This window comes from Lutra lutra, chromosome 4 (genome assembly GCF_902655055.1).
Source record: "Lutra lutra chromosome 4, mLutLut1.2, whole genome shotgun sequence".
NCBI lineage: Eukaryota > Metazoa > Chordata > Mammalia > Carnivora > Mustelidae > Lutra > Lutra lutra.
The window spans coordinates 67438306-67455889 of record NC_062281.1 but is presented as its reverse complement, the minus strand read 5'-3'; the positions used below and the strand labels follow the sequence as shown (position 1 = coordinate 67455889).

Genomic DNA, 17584 nt, shown 5'->3' with positions numbered 1-17584 from the left:
ACTGGAACTGGTCTTCTTTGTTCGTACTGCGCAGGCTCGGCCTCCGCCATATTAAAAATGGAGAGATCCTTAGGCTGTGTTGGAGAGAAAAAGCTTGTTTTTATGTGGATGTAGATATCTTAAATGTTTGTTGAAAGCCCAAACAATAAGGATGTCTGTGAGAAACTTGAGATATAAGTAGTTCTGGAGGCTAGTTGAGACGAAGATAAACGTGGTATTCTTGTTTACTTCCAGATGAGTCACTACACGTGCGTAAAATTCTGTAGCTTGGTTTGGCACTACGCTTCGCTAGCGGGGAGTTCTCTGACATTCCAAGGAAGCTATGGAAGCCTCGCGGGAGGCTATGATGGTGTCTTTTGTCGTGTTTGTAAAAGTTAACATCTATATAAGCTATTAGTGTTCCGAAAAGTCCAGTACTCAAGTCTTACAATTAGTTTACGATTTAATCTTCAGCATAACTCTGTGATACCTCTTCCTGTCCCCAAGTCCAAATTAATCTCAGCAACTTGTCTTCTACCCACAGTTAGTGAAATGTTTAATTACTTCCCTTATTTCCTTATTTTAGGTGTTTTTTCTTCCCCTCCATTCTCCAACTCCACACTAGATTCTAAGCTCCAAAACCTAGGAATCAGTTCTGTGTTCCTTGTTTATTCCTGACACCCAACACAGATGGTCAGTAGTTTTGTTTGTTTAGTTTTTGGCCTGGAGTGGAGGAGAGAGGGGAAGAATAGCATCACAGCTCGCCTTTCCATCTTCATCTTTAATCACCCTGAAACTTTGGATGTGTGGTCATCTTTGCTTAACTACTCTCCCCTGGTGGTTGTGTTGTTTTGTTTTTTGCCTGGGAGCTGAAATTAATCTTTAAAAACACAGCTCAGTGATCTCTACCTTGAAATCGTTCTTGACTTCCTCCACTCTCCAATAATGATTCCTTTCAGGTGTCTTTAAATGTCTGTAGGTGCTTCTGTAACTGTTACATTGCATTGTATTTATGTATTTACTTGGAATTTTTTCTTTCCACTGTAAGCTTCAGAGCTCAGGACACTGCTCTGAGTTGTGTCCTCCCCTTATAGTACTGTGTATGGCAAATAGTTAAAATAAAAACAGAATTAGCGAATCTACACCCCTTCCTGCAGTTTTGACATTAACTTCCATTTGAAGAAAATTTGTTTTTAAAACCCTCTTACAAAGTAATTTAGGATAAAGTATTCTTACTTCCACTCTCTTGGGAAGCTAGAGATCTCTTTTCTAGAGGTGGCACATGGCCGCTCTGTATTGGAGTGAGCCGAATATGTTGAAATTAGTTATAAAAGCCCAGGACAAACGTTGACCAGACTCCTTGGAGAGGAAAAATACGCAGGAGAGGTGTATGCCAACACTTTTTCTCTCACTGCCACCCCTACCCTTTTTTACTTCCCACGCCGTCCGGGGCTTGGTAGGTTTGGAGGGGCTAGAATCGATTTAGCTTGGGAAGAATTTCCCATGATTTAACAAGAGAACCGGCGAGCGTGCTTTGCGGCCTCCGGGACGACAGGGGGCGCCCCGACCACGCAACCTTACACCCGGCCGAGTGGGGGCGGGGTCGCATTCGTCCGTTGGGGAAGGGCGGGCGGAGGGCTCGGCTTTAGAGGCGGAGTCGGGGCTATCAAGCTCGGCTTGTCACAGTGTTCCGGTGCTGGGCTGCCGTCGCTGCCTCTTCTGCTCGCGAAGAGCTTCTCTCGGGCGCTGTGCGTCTTCCCCAACGCAAGCCCGCTCTCCTGAGTAAGCCAAGTCAACCACTGGTAGGAAGCGGGCCTGGCGGGGTGTGGTCAGGGGGAGGTGGTGTCCCAGGGTTCGGTTCGCGGCCCCGGGGCAGGGGCGGAGGCAGGGGCAGGGGCTCCCTGGAGGTGGAGGTCTCACGGCGGCCACGCTGGCTGCGGAGCCGGATTCGCGGGGTTTGGGAGGGCGAGGTCTCACAGACGCCGGGCTAGGGGCGGTGCCCGAGTTACAGGGTTGAGGTCGGTATCTCAGATACAGAATCCTGGTCGGGGCTTCGCAGCAGTTCGGCCGGGGACGTGGGTTCCGGGTCTCGCTGCTGCTTGGTGGCTCGGGGATGGTGCCTCAGTTACGCGGTCTGGACTCTGGGGCCCCGGCAGCCACCGCCGTCTTGGGTGCTGTGGAGACCCGGTTGCCTGACGACGCGTTGACGCTTCTTAACGGGGCCGCCACCCACAGCTCCCGCGTGCCTTCCCTCCCCAACAGCCGGCTCTCCGCTGCTGGGCTAAGCCTTCTGGAGCACTTTTCCTTTTCTGGGTGCTGGGTGCTGGGTAATGGTTAACGTTTATAGAGTGTCCGCTCGACGCGGTTCTCAACGCTTTGCTTTTTTTGCAAGTGAAATTTATTCAATCAGCACAGCCCTGTGAAGTTGGTGCTGTTAATACTCTGTTTTCCTTAAGCTCGAATCTCTTCTAATTGCCTTCATTTTATGCTTGGTGTCTGGAATTGGGATCCAGTTTTCAGTAAATGGGGGACTCATTTCTTGAGAGCAGTGGGACTCATTTCTTGAGGGAAGCTGGCTCTCAGATTATAGGATTCAAAAGTTTACCTTCACTTCCGGCAAACAAACCAGCTGTTTCCAAACACCTCGGAAAATGCCAAGAACCTAATAGCAACCAATATAGGTTTGCAAAAAGCCATATATCCTCAGAAGGATTCTGTTTTATATGAAAGAACGGTATAACATGTTGACAAGCAAGAAGGAATCCCACGAAAACCAGTGAGATGCTGCTTTCTTTTCTGAATATTCTTTCTAGGAGGACACGGGCTCTGTGGTGGTTAAATAGGTTAAATCCTCCCCGGGGATGAAATTTTAGGTCTCTTGCGTACAGATGACCTTCTGAAAGGGAGCAGATGGCTTTAAATAGGCTAAATTGAAAAGGTTGGTTTCAGCACATTTTTTACTCAAAGTTCTTAGGCACGTGTGATTTATTACAAACTTTGAGCAGACTTCAGATTATTCTTTTAACATTTTGAATTGTGTTCCCACTGCTATACTGAGTGGGAGGCAAAGGTGTTTGAGCAAGTGTTCTGGCAATTTTGCATAAGCCAAAGGCTAATTTATGCTACTGTTCTTCATCACCATTAAGGACGTAAGTTGCTAAAGGCCTTAATTGTGCTTTTCTGTATTCACTCTGTCTGTATCCTAACCTTCACCCTTCCTCCTCGGCACCCCCCCCCCCCCCCCAGTTACTTGATAGCAACATTTAGAAGGATTTGTCAGAATTTGGGTATGCTCATGGAAGCAAACTGATCATGTGGATGTCATCTGCTAGGAGAAAAGATTAAGTACTTTTCATTTGGTGGAAAGATGTCTAGATGGATGGGAAATGAGAAACATTGTTCTGGTTCACCTCTTCCCTTCTCTTTCTTCTAAGACTTTCATAGGCTCCTCTCTGCATCCCACGGACATATGTTATCACTCTCTGCTGTTCTGTCCTCAGCCCTGTTTTCCCACTCTAGGGTCTTTTTTTCAAAGGAATATTTTCTCCTATAGCTGTAAAGATCATTTTAAAAACCTACTAAACCTTACCTCTAGCTCCTGTCTTGGACTCTTTTGTGAATTCCAGACATATTCAAATTGTTTTCTTTATATTGCTGCAGGATCCTTTATGGGTATTTCACATCAGTCCCTAACCCCAAGTCTGGCCGGATGTAGCCCTGTGACATGGGGTATTATCTTGTCTAAATCTGATGGCAGGGTTCATATTTTAAATTTTCTATCTCCTTATCATCTGAATAATGCCCTCCTAAGAGAGGGGAGTATTTTCTATTTCTTATGCTTCCAGAGTGGGGAGGAAATTTACACTTCACTCAAGAGGGAAAAAGATGGGAACATTTTCTCCTCTCTTTGTGATTGAAGAAATGGGGAAAAGAAATTGGGCATATCCCATTATTTCTGGGTCTTCTGTTTTTTTTTTTGTTTTGTTTTAGATTCACCAAGGCTTAGCACAATGAGTATGTTTTGGTCTGCTTATATTTCTATCTATATGATAAACAAAAAGGGCCTAAGTTTAAGAATTAGACTTTTTTTTTTTTTTTTTTAAGATTGTGTTTGTTTATTTGAGAAACAGCAGAGTAGGGCAGGGAGCATGAAAGGGCATAGGGAGAGGGATAAGCAAACTCCCCACTGAGAAGGGAGCCTGACACAGAGGGCTCTGTCCCAGGACCCTGGGATCATAACCTGAGCCAAAGGCAGATGCTTAATTGACTGAGCCACCCAGGCACCCCTAGACTTGTTGATTTGGATTATGATAAGCAAGTGTCAATTACTGGTGATTTAAATTCCAGTGTATTTTGGAGGCTTTCTTTAAAAAGGTAATTACTGATGTATATAAGTACTATTGAAATATAATGAGTTAATGAAACAGCTCTAATTTGTTGATTTCTCAGTGTCAGGTGTGCCGTGCATTTTATGTGTGCCATTTAGTTTTTTCTTCGTAACAGCTCTGAGGTAGATATTTCCATTTTACAGATGAGGAAACTAAGAGGGAGGTTAAGGAACATACTGAGGTTGGCCACATAAGAGTCAGTCAGTGATGGAATTGGGTTTCAAGTCCAGATCTTTCAGTTAAATTATTTTTTTTTAAGAACTTTATCATCTGTATACTATGTACATAGCTACTGGGGTAAAAACAACTTGATAAGACTTTAAAAGAAGTTGTGAATGATTTTTACAATGTAGGGTGAAGGAAAATAAAAAATCCCCTTGAGGTTTCTTTCAGCTGATTTTCTTGTAACTTAATCTTCAAATTATAAATATTCTTAATCTATTTTGTACTTAGGCCGTACTTACCAACTCAGTCTATGTGATTCACTAAATCTTGAATAATTTTGTAGTTGAAATATGTTTTATGTAAGTTGTCATATGCTTGAAGGAGTGAGAAAGAAAAATGTGGTCATGACAGCTGGAAGCTGGGCTGCACTATCACCAAGGCCTTGGTGTTACTAGAAACTGGCTTGACACTAGTGCTTAGGCTTGTTGTTCTTCCACTGAAGATAAACAGTTGCACAGAACATCAACATTCGAATAAAGCCCTGTGTCTGTGATAGATCAAGAGAAAAACAATACCACTCCATAATCCTGTCCAAACACAGAGAAAACATGAATGTTGTCCAAGCTACAGAAAACCAAGCATCCCATGTCACAGCTGATGAGTGATGGCTGTCTCTTAACCAGTTTACAGCTTTAGATAAGATTTGTTAAGATGTCCAGTCATAGAATTACTCTCACCTTTTGACAGCCTTCAATTCTGAGCAAAGCTCTGCTCCCAAATCACCTTACAAGCTGCAAACCCTATTTGTCTTTTCTAACACCTCCATGTTAAGATACTCCAGATTTCCCCATGGTGAGTATCAAGGATTCATTCATCCCTTGATGCAATGTGATAAATAAACCGAAGTTTAACCACAGTAGTGTTCCTGGTGGTCTTTGGAGGGCGTTGCCAGAAGAAAGCTTATTAGTATCCTTGATTTTTCAATTTAAAAATACTATAGTCTAATCAGATAGTAGAACAAAATTAGAAATGATTAAATGTATACTTATATCTAATGAATTTGTTATTTTAGTTATGGCATATAGTATACGTACTGCTATTGTTTAAAATATTACTATGGTTACATAAAATCAATTTTAGAATTTATAATGGATATTAAAGGGTTAGATTAAAGGGGAGCACGTGGGTGGCTCAGTTGGTTGAGGGTCGGACTCTTGATCTTAGCTCAAGTTCTTGATCTCAAGGTCATGAGTTTAAGCCTTGTGTTGGTAAAGGGGAGCACGTGGGTGGCTCAGTTGGTTGAGGGTCAGACTCTTGATCTTAGCTCAAGTTCTTGATCTCAAGGTCATGAGTTTAAGCTTTGTGTTGGGCTCCAATGCTAGGTGTGGAGCCTACTTAAAAAAAGAAAAGAAAAGAAAAAAAAATTAGACTAAAGGGAAATTTTAAGTATCTTTAAATTCAAGAGAGAACTTCCAAAACTTTGAGTTAAATGAACTGTTAATTTAATAGTTGTTAACAGTATTATGTGGAGACCTTAGATCAGAGTGAGAGGCTTACTTTTTGTTTTTTAGATAATGACATTTCTGCTTAAATTTTGTATAAAATTCTGTTTCAAAGTATGTATTATTCCATCATTTTATTTCTATTGGACATAAAGTAGGGAAATTAGGGGATTTTAAGAAATGATTTTTTTTTAAAACATGAAAATTACTGTTCACTGTTGAGCTGTTTTGAATTTTTACTAGGAAAAATCCTTTGTCATAATTAGCAAATTAAAAATGGCTTAACTATGTTAACTTTTGTTGGTTTGGAATGTATTTTGTTAAAACCATATTTTAAAATCAGTGTTCTTTTTAGAAGTAAATAATAGAATGAAGTTCATATTATGTACTCTTTAATGGATATAAATTTCAACTTTTTTATTTTTTATTTTTTTTAAATATTTTTATTTATTTGACAGAGATTGCAAGTAGGCAGAGAGGCAGGCAGAGAGAGAGGAGGAAGCAGGCTCCCTGCTGAACAGAGAGCCCGATGCGGGGCTCGATCCCAGGACCCTGGGATCATGACCCGAGCCGAAGGCAGAGGCTTTAACCCACTGAGCCACGCAGGTGCCCCTCAACTTTTTTTTTAAATGAACATGTCCATCACTGCCAGAAGTTTCCTCATGCCACTTTTTAAAAATTTTTTAAAATTTAAAAAAAATTTTTAATTTTATTTTTTAAGAAGATTTTATTTATTTATTTGACAGAGACACAGTGAGAGAGGGAACAAAGCAGGAAGAAGCAGGCTTTCTGCTGAAGGCAGATGCTTAACGACTGAGCCACCCAGGCGCCCCTCAACATTTTTTTTTTTTTACAAGATTTTATTTATTTATTTGATAGCATGCACAGAGGAAGTGGTGGGCAGCGGGAAAGGGAGAAGCAGGCTCCCCACTGAGCAGAGAGCCTGATAGGAGGCTCTGTCCCAGGACCCTAGGATTATGATCTGAGCCAAAGGCAGACACTTAACCCATGGAGCGACCAGGTGCCCCTCAACATTTTTTTTTAAAGGTTTTATTCATTCATTTAAACAGAGAAAGAGTGGGGAAGGGGTGGGAGCAGGGGAGTGTGCAGAAACAGAGGGAGCAGCAGAAGGAGAGGGAGAAGCAGGCTGTCTACTCAGTAGGGAGCTCAGTGCAGAGCTTTCCATCCCAGAACCCCAGGATCATGACTTGAACTGAAGGCAGACGCTTAACCAACTAAGTCACCCAGGCACCCCAGTATTTTTTTTTTTAAATTTTAGGTAAAGCTTGCTTTTCTATATTTTTACAAGTTATTGTCTCCCAAGTATTAAATTCAGTATATGCTTTTTTTTTCTTTAACTCTCTTGCATTTGAAATTTTTGACTAGTTCTTTCTTATATCTTTTCTTTTCCTTCCAAATTATGTTGATTGGGTTTTCTTTATATCCTTCTTTTAAATATTCCTCTCTATTTTTTTCCAGCTTCTTCTGTAACCCCCTCAAGTGAACATTGCCCGACATGTTCGGCAATATTCTGGGTCATCTCTTTTTCCCTTGTTCGTGCTCATTTCAGCTTAAACTATTACTTTAACATAACCAACTCTTAAACATTTCCATTGTGGTGGTCTTCCCTGAATGTGTCTTGAATTTCTAAGTATCTGCTGGAAATTTCCATTAGCATATCTTTTTAACTCCAATTTAACATATCTAAACCAAACTAGGCCAGAAAACTTCTTGTGACTCACTCCTGTTAAGGATTCTTTTTTTTTTTTTTTTTAAGATTTTATTTATTTATTTGACAGACAGCGATCACAAGTAGACAGAGAAGCAGGCAGAGAGAGAGGGGGAAGCAGGCTTCCTGCTGAGCAGAGAGCCCAATGTGGGACTTGATCTCAGGACCCTGAGATCATGACCTGAGCCGAAGGCAGAGGCTTTAACCCACTGAGCCACCCAGGCGCCCCCTGTTAAGGATTCTGTCCATATTTAGCTTCCAGGACTTAAAACCTTTGTCATCAGTGACTTTTTCTTTCTTGCCACACATCTAATTAGTCACTAAGTTTCATGTTTTTGAAAAAAATGTTAAAAAAATTCCAAGTTCAATGAGGAAAGAATAGTTTAAAAAAGTAATATTAGAATAATTTTATATCCACGTGTAAAAAATTAAACCTTGATGACTGAACTGCACTATTTGCAAAAATTAACTTGAAATGGATCAGACTTAAATATAAGAGAAAACTAGAAAACTTCTAAAAAGGTAGAAGAAAGTATCTGCAATTCTGGGTTAGGAAAAGTTTCCTACATAGAACACCAGAAAGCACAAATGATTCAGAATTGATGAAAAGTGAATGAATTAGTGATTGAATTAATTGGACTTCATACAAATTAAAAACTTCTGCTCTTTAGAAGACATCATCACACAGATGTTTACAGCAGCTTTATTCATAGTTGCTAAAACCTGGAAGAAGCAAAAAATTTGGAGTACATGAGTGGCTAACCACACAATATATTATTCAGTGCTAAAAAGAAATGACCTACAAAGACATGAAAAGACATGGAGTAACCTTGGATGCATATAAGTGAAAGAAGACCGTGTGAAGTCTACGTACTGTGTGATTCCAACTGTTTGACTCTCTAGAATAGGCAAAACTATGGAAGCAGTAAAAAAGATCAGTGGTTGCCAGGGTTCAGAGCAGAGGGAGGAATGATAGGTGTAACACAGAGGATTTGGGGGATAGTGAAGCTGTTATGTATGAAACTGCCATAGTAGATACATGTTATTATATCTATGTATGAACCATAGAATGGATAACACCAAGGTAAACCATAATGTAAACTATGAGGTTTGAGTGCTAATTATGTATTAATGTATGTTCTTCACTGATAACAAGTGTACTATTTTGGTGGGGGATATTGATAATGGGGGAGGCTGTGCATTTGTGAGGGGTTGTATAGGAAATCTGTACCTTATGATCAGTTGTGCTGTGAGCCAAAAACTGCTCTAAAAAGTCTTATTAAAGAAAGAAGGCAGTAAGAAAACTTAAACCGTACACTGAGAGAAAATATTTACAAACCATGTTTGATAAAGAACTGGTATCTTCTATATATAAAGACCTCTTACATTTCAATAATAAAGCAATTTAATTTTAAAAATAGGCATAAGATATGAAGAGACATTTTGCCAGCGGTTAAATACATGGATCTACAAATGGCAGATAAACACAGAAAAAGATGCTCAATATTGTAGTCTTTAAAGAAATGCAGATTAAAACCACAATCTGAAACTATTACATAACCAATGACTGAGGATCAAAAATGAAACGACTAAGATGGAAAAGCCTGAAAATATCCAGGGTTGATCAGGATGCACTGCTGGTTGCAATGTAAAGTAGTCCAGCTATGTCATACTTAGAGGAACAGTTCTCCAGTTCCTCAAAATGTGAAACATGTTACATATGACTCAGTAATTCCACTCCTAGGTACATCTAGCAGAACTCGAAGCATATGACCATGCAAAAACCTGAACACAAATGTTCATAGCAGCATTATTCATAAATAGACCTCAGTTAGAAACAATCCAAATGTTCCATAATGGGTAAATAGGTAAACTGGAATTTCTGTACGATGGAATACTGCTTAGCAATAAAAATACCTGCTACTTACTGACAGATGTAACTATAAGGATGAATCTCAAAAACATTTTTAAGTGAAAGAAGTCAGACTACGTATTATATGACCAATTATATGAAATTTCTGCATTAATCAAAAACCATAGAGACAGAAAACAGATTGATGGTTGCCTGAGCGGAGTGGAGTAAGAACTGACAACAAAAAAGCACGGGGGAACTTCTTGGGGTCATAGAGGCATTAGAAAATGTGGTTGTGGTGATAATTACACAACCATGAATTCACCAAAACTTAGGGAAACTGTTCAGTAAAGTGAGTAAATTTATGAATTTAAAAACAGTTCCAGGCCTTACTGAAAAAAGGAAGGAATTCATGAGTCCATACTGATAATAAGCTGATAAAGACATGTGGAGGAAGGAAGGGCTTGCAGAATAGCATAAGTGCCAACTGGTAAATAAATACTCAGGGAGTAGTAGAATTGGAATATTAGAATTTTGTAGCCCTCTTTTTTTTTTTTTTTTTTTAAGATTTTATTTATTTGACAGAGATCACAAGTAGGCAGAGAGGCAGGTAGAGAGAGAGAGGGGAGGAAGCAGGCTCCCTGTGGAGCAGAGAGCCTGACGCAGGGCTGGATCCCAGGACCCCGGGATCACGACCTGAGCCGAAGGCAGAGGCTTTAACCCACTGAGCCACCCCGGCGCCCCTGCATGTTGTTAATTATCCTAAAAATATTGTGGTATAGTTGTGCTGATTCAAGTTTTATTTTTTAGTATCTGCAAAATGGCTGATAATTTGGATGAGTTTATTGAAGAGCGAAAAGCCAAACTGGCCAAAGACAAGGCAGAATTGGAAAGTGATCCACCTTATATGGAAATGAAGGTAAAGTTAATAATTTTCTTTTAGCATGTTTCATTAAAATTGTCTCTGAAGATTAGCTTTCTGTAAATGCGAAACATCCTTTTCAGTGAGAACCTTCTGTTTCATACTTTTGTTTGGGTGTCTTGTCACTGAGTCTGAGAGCCTGATTCTGGACAAGATCACGTTGATTATGAATGTAGTTTTTCTGTTGTATTGTTTTGTATCTCACCATTTCTTCTGTCTTATAGGGTTTAATTAATAATTGCTGTGCTTCATAAAATGATTAGAAGACTACCTCCAGTATGAGGAACTTTCAGAATATGATAGATACAAAAACAAGTTCTCATATTCTATGTATCTAAATGAAAAATACTTCAATAAATTAATGTCTTTAAAATTTTTTTTTTAATCTACAAAAGTGAATTTATTGAAATAGTTTATTTTGGTATATTTGCTTTTCAGATTAGAATTTGTTCAACTGTTTCTGAAAACAATGTTTGAAAAAACTTCCTTAAAGCTTTCCTAGTTTTGGTGAAGGAGTGATTGATCCATTTAGGAAATACTTATTGAGTCTGTGCTAGGTACTATGCTAAGCTCTACTATAGCACTAATCTAGATAGATGGGGCACCTTGTCTCTTAAGCTCAGTGTATTGATAAGATAGAGGATATAGATTAATCTTGTTTTAATATAGTCCATTGTAATCAAAGTCCCCATATCTATTGGCTAACCCGACAGCCCTGGCTTACCTATTGCCCCATGTCTCATCTGGTTCAGCATTTGTCTTGGGTAAAGGTATAGAAAGTATGGGCATCTGGTTGACATGATAAATAATATGGTCACCCTAATTATGAGGGAATTTTACTTAAGTAGATAACATTTATTGTGCGCTAGTTATGGAAGAGGCTTAATCTTTTATTCTGTTTTTTTAATTCCAGTATAATTAACATACAGTATTATATTAGTTTCTGGCATACAATATAGTGGTTCAGCAATTCTGTACATTACTCAGTGCTCATCATTCTAAGTATACGCCTAATGCTCTTCACTCCCACCCACCTCCCCTCTGGCAACCACCATTTCTCCAAATTTAAAAGCCTGTTTTTGTTTGTCTTTTTTTCTTTGTTTTATTTCTTAAATTCCATGTATGAGTAAAATCGTATGGTATTTGTCTTTCTCTGATTGACTTATTTCACTTAGTTTAATATCCTCTAGATTCATCCAGGTTGTTTGCAAATGGTGAGAGTTCATTCTTTTTTATGGCTGAGCAATACTCCATTGGGTGTATATGTATGTGTGTGTAACTGTGGATAAATGCTTGGGTTGCTTCCATATCTTGCTCTTGTAAATAATACTGCAGTAAACATAGGGTTGTACATATCTTTTTGAATTAATGTTTTCATTTGCTTTGGGTAAATACCCAGTAGTAGAAATAATGGATCATATGGTAATTTTACTTTTAATTTTTTGAGGAACCTCCACAGTGATTTCCACGGTGGCTGCACACTGGTTTGCATTCCTACCAGGAGTACATGATTTTTTCTCCACATCCTCACCAACACTTGTTTCTTGTGTTTTTGATTGTTGCCATCCTGACAGGTGTAAGGTGATACCTCATTGTGGTTTTGATTTGCATTTTTCCGATGGTTAGTGATGGTGAACATTTTTTCATGTGTCTGTGGGCCATCTGTATGTCTTTTTAGGAAAAATGTGTATCCAGGTCCTTTACCCATTTTTAAATTGGGTTTTTGGAGTTGTTGTATTAAATTCTTCGTGTATTTTGGATATTAACCTGGTATTGGCTATATCATTTGCAAATACCTTTTTCCGTTTGGTGGGTTGTTTTTTTGTTTTGTTTTGTTTTTTACTGTGTTATTTTAGTCACCATAAAATACATCATTAGTTTTTGATGCTTCCAAGATTGTTTATGTGCAATTAATGCAATTAATAGTGCTCCATCCAATACGTGCACTCCTTAATACCCACCAGCAAGCTCACCCATCCCCCCTCTCTCTCCCCTCTGAAAAAAAAAACCCTTAGTTTGTTTCTCAGAGTCCACAGTCTCTCATGGTTCGTCTGCCCCTCTGATTTCCCCCAATTCACTTTTCCTTTCCTTGTCCTAATGTCTTCCATGTTATTCCTTATGTTCCACAAGTAAGTGAAACCATACGATAATTGACTCTCTCTGCTTGGCTTATTTCACTCAGCATAATCTCTTCCATTCCCATCCTTGTTGATGCAAAAGTTGGGTATTTATCCTTTTTTCATCGCTGAGTAATATTCCATTGTATGTGTGAACCACATCCTCTTTATCCATTTGTCTGTTGAAGGGCATCTCAGCTCTTTTCGCAATTTGGCTATTGTGGGGGTTGTCTTTTTGTTTTGTTGATGATTTCCTTTGCTGTGGGGAAACTTTTTTTTTTGATGCAGTTCCAATAGTTAAATTTTGCTGAAGGACACATATCTAGAAAAATCATGGTAAGGCCAATGTTTTAAGATCTTATTGCCTATATTTTCTTCTAGGAGTTTTATGGTTTTAGACCTCACATTTGGTCCTAATCCATTTTGAGTTTATTTTTGTGTATGGTGTAAGAAAAGTCATCCAGTTTCTTTCATTTGCACGTTGCTGTCCAGTTTTCCCAACACCATTTGTGGAAGAGACCGTCTTTTTCCCATTGCCTGTTCTTGCCTCTGCTGCTGCGGATTAATTGACCACATATGCTTGAGTTTATTTCTGGACTTTCTATTCTGTTCCATTGATCTGTGTGTCTATTTTTATACCACAACCATACTATTTTTATAATTAGAGCCTCCTAGTATATCTTGAAATCTGGGATTATGGTACTTCCAGTATTTTGATTTCTTTTTAAGTCTGCTTTGGCTTTTGGGGTCTTTTGTGGTTTCATACAAATTTTAGGATGATTCTATTTCTGTGAAAAATGCTGTTGGTATTTTGATTGAAATTGCATTAAATCTGTAGATTGCTTTGGGTAGTATAGATTTTTTTTTTTTAATTTTTTAAATTTATTTTCAGCGTAACAGTATTCATTGTTTTTGCACCACACCCAGTGCTCCATGCAATCCGTGCCCTCTCCAATAGGTAATATAGATATTTTAAAAATGTCTGGTTTTCCAGTCCATTCCGGAGCATGGAATATCTAACCATTTGTTCATGTTGTCTTCAATTTCTTTCATCACTGTTTTATAGTTTTTACAGTACAAGTCTTTCACCTCCTTAATTAAGTTTATTCCTAGGTATTATTTTTGGTGTAGTTATAAATGAAATTGTGTTCTTTTTTTTTTTTTTACCCGATTTTTTTTTTATTGGTTTTTAAATTTTTTATTAACATAGAATGTATTCTTAGCCCCAGGGGTATAGGTCTGTGAATCGCCAGGTTTACACTTTACAGCACTCACCGTAGCACCTACCTTCCCCAGTGTTCATAACCCAATCACCCTCTCTCTACCCTCCTGAAATTGTTTTCTTGATTTCTGTTTCATGATAGAAATGCAATGGGTTTCTGAATATTGATTTTTTTTTTTTTTTTTAAACCTGGGGCCTTATAGGATTCATTTATCAGCTCTAGTAGTTTTTTGGTGGAGACTTTAGGGTTTTCTGTATTTAATATCATCTACAAATAGTGAAAGTTTTACTTCTTTCTTACCATTTTAGAGGCCTTTTATTTCTTTAACTTGTCTGATTGCTGTGGCTAGGACTTTCAGTATTACGTTGAATAAAAGTGGTAAAAGTGGACATCCCTGTTTTGTTCCTGATATTAGGGGGCAAGCATCAATTTTCCTGTTAATGTTGTTAGCTCTGGGTTTTTCCCATATGGCCTTTGTTATGTTGAGGTATGTTCCCTCTAACTACTTTGGTGAGAGTTTTTAATCATAAGTGGATGTTGTACCTTGTCCAATGCTTTTTCTGCATCTCAGAAATGTATATATAGTTTTATCCTTTCTCTTGTTGATTTTATGTATTGTGTTGATTTGTGAATATTGAACTACCCTTGCATCCCAGAAATAAATCCCACTTGATTGTAGTGAACATTTTTTTTCTAAATGTAGTGTTGAATTTTGCTAATATTTTGTTGAGGACTTTTGCATCTATATTCATTAGAAATAGGGGCCAGTAGTTCTCTTTTGGTATTGTCTTTATTTGATTTGAGAATGAATTTGGGAACTTTCCTTCCTCTTCTATTTTTTGGAATAGTTTGGAAAGAATAGATATTAACTCTTCTTTAAAATGTTTGGTAGAATTCACCTGTGAAGCCATCTGATCTTGGACTTTTGTTCCTTGGCAGTTGTTGATTTTTGTTCCTTGGCAGTTGTTGATTACTGCTTCAATTTCATTGCTGGTAATTGGTCTGGACACATTTTCTTTGTCTTCCTGGTTCAGATTTGGAACATTGTATGTTTCTAGGAATTTATCTATTCCGGGTTGTCTAATATGTAGGCATATAATTTTTCATATTCTCTTATATTTCTGTGGTGTTGGTGGTTATTTCTCCTTTCATTTCTGATTTTGTTGATTTGAGCCCTCTCTTTTGGTGAGTCTGGCTAAAGGCTTATCAGATTTTGTTGATTTTTTACAAAGAACCAGCTTCTGGTTTCATTGATCTGTTGTTTTTTTAGTTTCTATTTCATTTATTTCTGCTCTAATGTTTATTATTTTCTTCTTTCTACTGGTTTGGGGTTTTGTTTGTTCTTTTTCTAGCCCTTTAGATGTAAGGTTACGTTACTCTTTTGAGATTTTTCTTGCTTCTTGAATTAGGTATATATTGCTTATAATCTTGCTTTTTAGAACAGCTTTTGCTGTATCCCAAACATTTTGGTCCATCATGTTTTCATTTTTATTTGTCTCTGTGTATTTTTTTATTTCATTTATATCTTGGGTGACCCATTCATTGTTTCGTAGCATGTTATTTAACCTGCATGTATTTGTCTTCATTCTGTTTTTTTTTTTTTTTTTTTTTTTTTTTTTTTTTCTTGTGGTTGATTTCTAGTTTCATATCATTGTGGTCAGAAAAGATGCATGATATGACTAAATTTAATTTTTTTGAATTCGTTGGGACTTGTTGCCTAATATGTGATGTATTCTGGAGAATGTTTCATGTACACTTGAAAGGATTGTGTATTCGGCTGTTTTAGGATGAAATGTTTCTGAACGTATCTGTTAGAGCCACCTGTTCAATGTGTCATTTGAAGCCACTGTTTTCCTTGTTAATTTTCTGTAAGGATGATCTCTCTGTTGTTGGAAGTGGGGTGTTAAAGTCTCCTGTTACTAGTATTGCTACCAATACTATCATTACTATCAATAGTAGTATTGATTGGTACTTCCTTTATGTTAATTAATAGCTGCTTTATGTATTTGGGTGCTCCCATGTTGGGTGCATAAATACTTAAAATTGTTCTGTCTTCTTGTTGAGTTAATCCCTCTATGATTGTGTAGTATTCTTTTTCTCTTGTTACATCTTTGTTTTTGTTTTTTTTTTCTTAAGATTTTATTTGTGTATTTGACAAGTAGGCAGAGAGGCAGGCAGAGAGGGTGGGGGAGGCAAGCTCCCTGCTGAGCAGAGAGCCCGACGATGAGGGGCTCGATTTCAGGACTCTGAGATCATGACCTGAGCCAAAGGCAGAGGCTTAACCCATTGAGCCACCCAGGCGCCCCTACAGTCTTTGTTTTAAAGTCTGTTTGTCTAACATAAGTATTGTTACCCCCATCTTTTCACTTGAATTTGCACGATAAATATTTTTCTATCCCTTCACTTTCTATCTGTCTATGTCTTTTGGTCTTAAAAGAGTCTCTTGTAGGCAGCATATATATTGTGTCTTGCTTTTTTTTTTTTTCTTCCCTTTTTTTTTTTCTTTTTTTAAATGGGGCACTAGGACCAACGATCACAGCTGCTCAGGCACCAGAAAATTATGATTCTGAAATCTCTTGATGTCCATTTCACAGGAAGAGCAATGCAGCTGCCTAACATGTGCCACTCATGACACAGCCCTTTTTTGTGCGTCTTGCTTTTTTATCCGTTTAGTACCCCATGTCTTTTTGGAGCATTTAGTCCATTTACACTCAAAGTATTTATTGATAGGCATGTACTTACTGCCATTTTGTTAATTGTTTTAGTAGTTCTTTGTTCCTTTCTTCTCTTGCTCTCTTGTGCTTTGGTGGGCCTTTTCCAGCGATATTCTTGTAGGTTTATATATTACTTTAGGCTTATATGTAACATCTTATACATATAGCAAGCTGTTATATTAAGTTAATGGTTGTTTAAGTTTGAACCCATTATAAAGCACTAAATTTTTACTCCCATCTCCCCCATGTTTTAGGTATATGGTGTCATATTTTACATCCTTTTATTTTGTGAATCCCATTACTGGCTTTTTATAGATATATATTTTAAAAAGATTTTGTTTGTTTGAGACAGAGCACAAGAGAGCACAAGCAGGGGGAGGGGTCAGGGAGAGGAGAGAAGCAGGCCATCCGCTGAGCAGGGAGGCTGATGTGGGGCTCCATCACAGGACCCTGGAATTATAACCTGAGCTGAAGGCAGATGCTTAACTGACTGAGCCACCCAGGTGCCCATATAGATATATTTGATTTTACTTCTTTTGTGCTTTAACCTCTGTATTGGTTTTATAAGGGATTAATTCTGTTTTACTATGTTACTATGTAGCTGTGAACTTTTTTCCTTTTCTACTTATCTTATTCCTGCTATGGCCTTTCCTTTCCACACAAAGAATCCCCTGTAACATTTCTTGTAAGACTAGTTTAGTGGTAATGAATTCCTTTAAGTTTTGTTTGTCTGGAAACCTTTATCTTCTATTCTGAATACTAGCCTTGCTGGATAGATTATTCTTTGTTGCAGGTTTTTTCCTTTCATGGATGAGACTTAGTCTTAAGAGACTACATTTATGATTCACATGAATCTATGAGATAGATACTGTTATGCTCATTTTCTAAATGAGTAAACTGAGTTATGGGGAAGTTAAGGTCACAGAGTTAGTAGAAGTAGGCTTTGATTCCTGACATCCTGACTGTAGTACTTGCTCTCTTAACCACCATACT

General features: G+C 38.1%; 1 protein-coding gene and 1 non-coding gene across 16 annotated transcripts in view; one reads left to right on the top strand and one right to left on the bottom strand.

Annotated features, from left to right (window-relative positions):
- Positions 1–17584, top strand: part of CSPP1 (centrosome and spindle pole associated protein 1) — a 281804-nt gene that overhangs the window by 121224 nt on the left and 142996 nt on the right. For 10 of the 15 annotated variants that reach the window (XM_047725303.1, XM_047725299.1, XM_047725310.1 and 7 more), the window contains exons 1-2: positions 46–248; positions 10426–10534. In XM_047725303.1, coding sequence (XP_047581259.1) covers positions 235–248; positions 10426–10534 — 123 coding nt within the window. In that variant the 5' untranslated portion in view covers positions 46–234. Of the gene's footprint in view, positions 1–45; positions 249–1592; positions 1782–10425; positions 10535–17584 lie in introns of those variants that run through there. The other 5 variants (XM_047725305.1, XM_047725304.1, XM_047725306.1 and 2 more) reach the window with 4 other exon arrangements.
- Positions 16391–16523, bottom strand: LOC125099567 (U11 spliceosomal RNA). Its single transcript, XR_007127277.1, has one exon. It is a non-coding gene; the product is annotated as a U11 spliceosomal RNA (small nuclear RNA).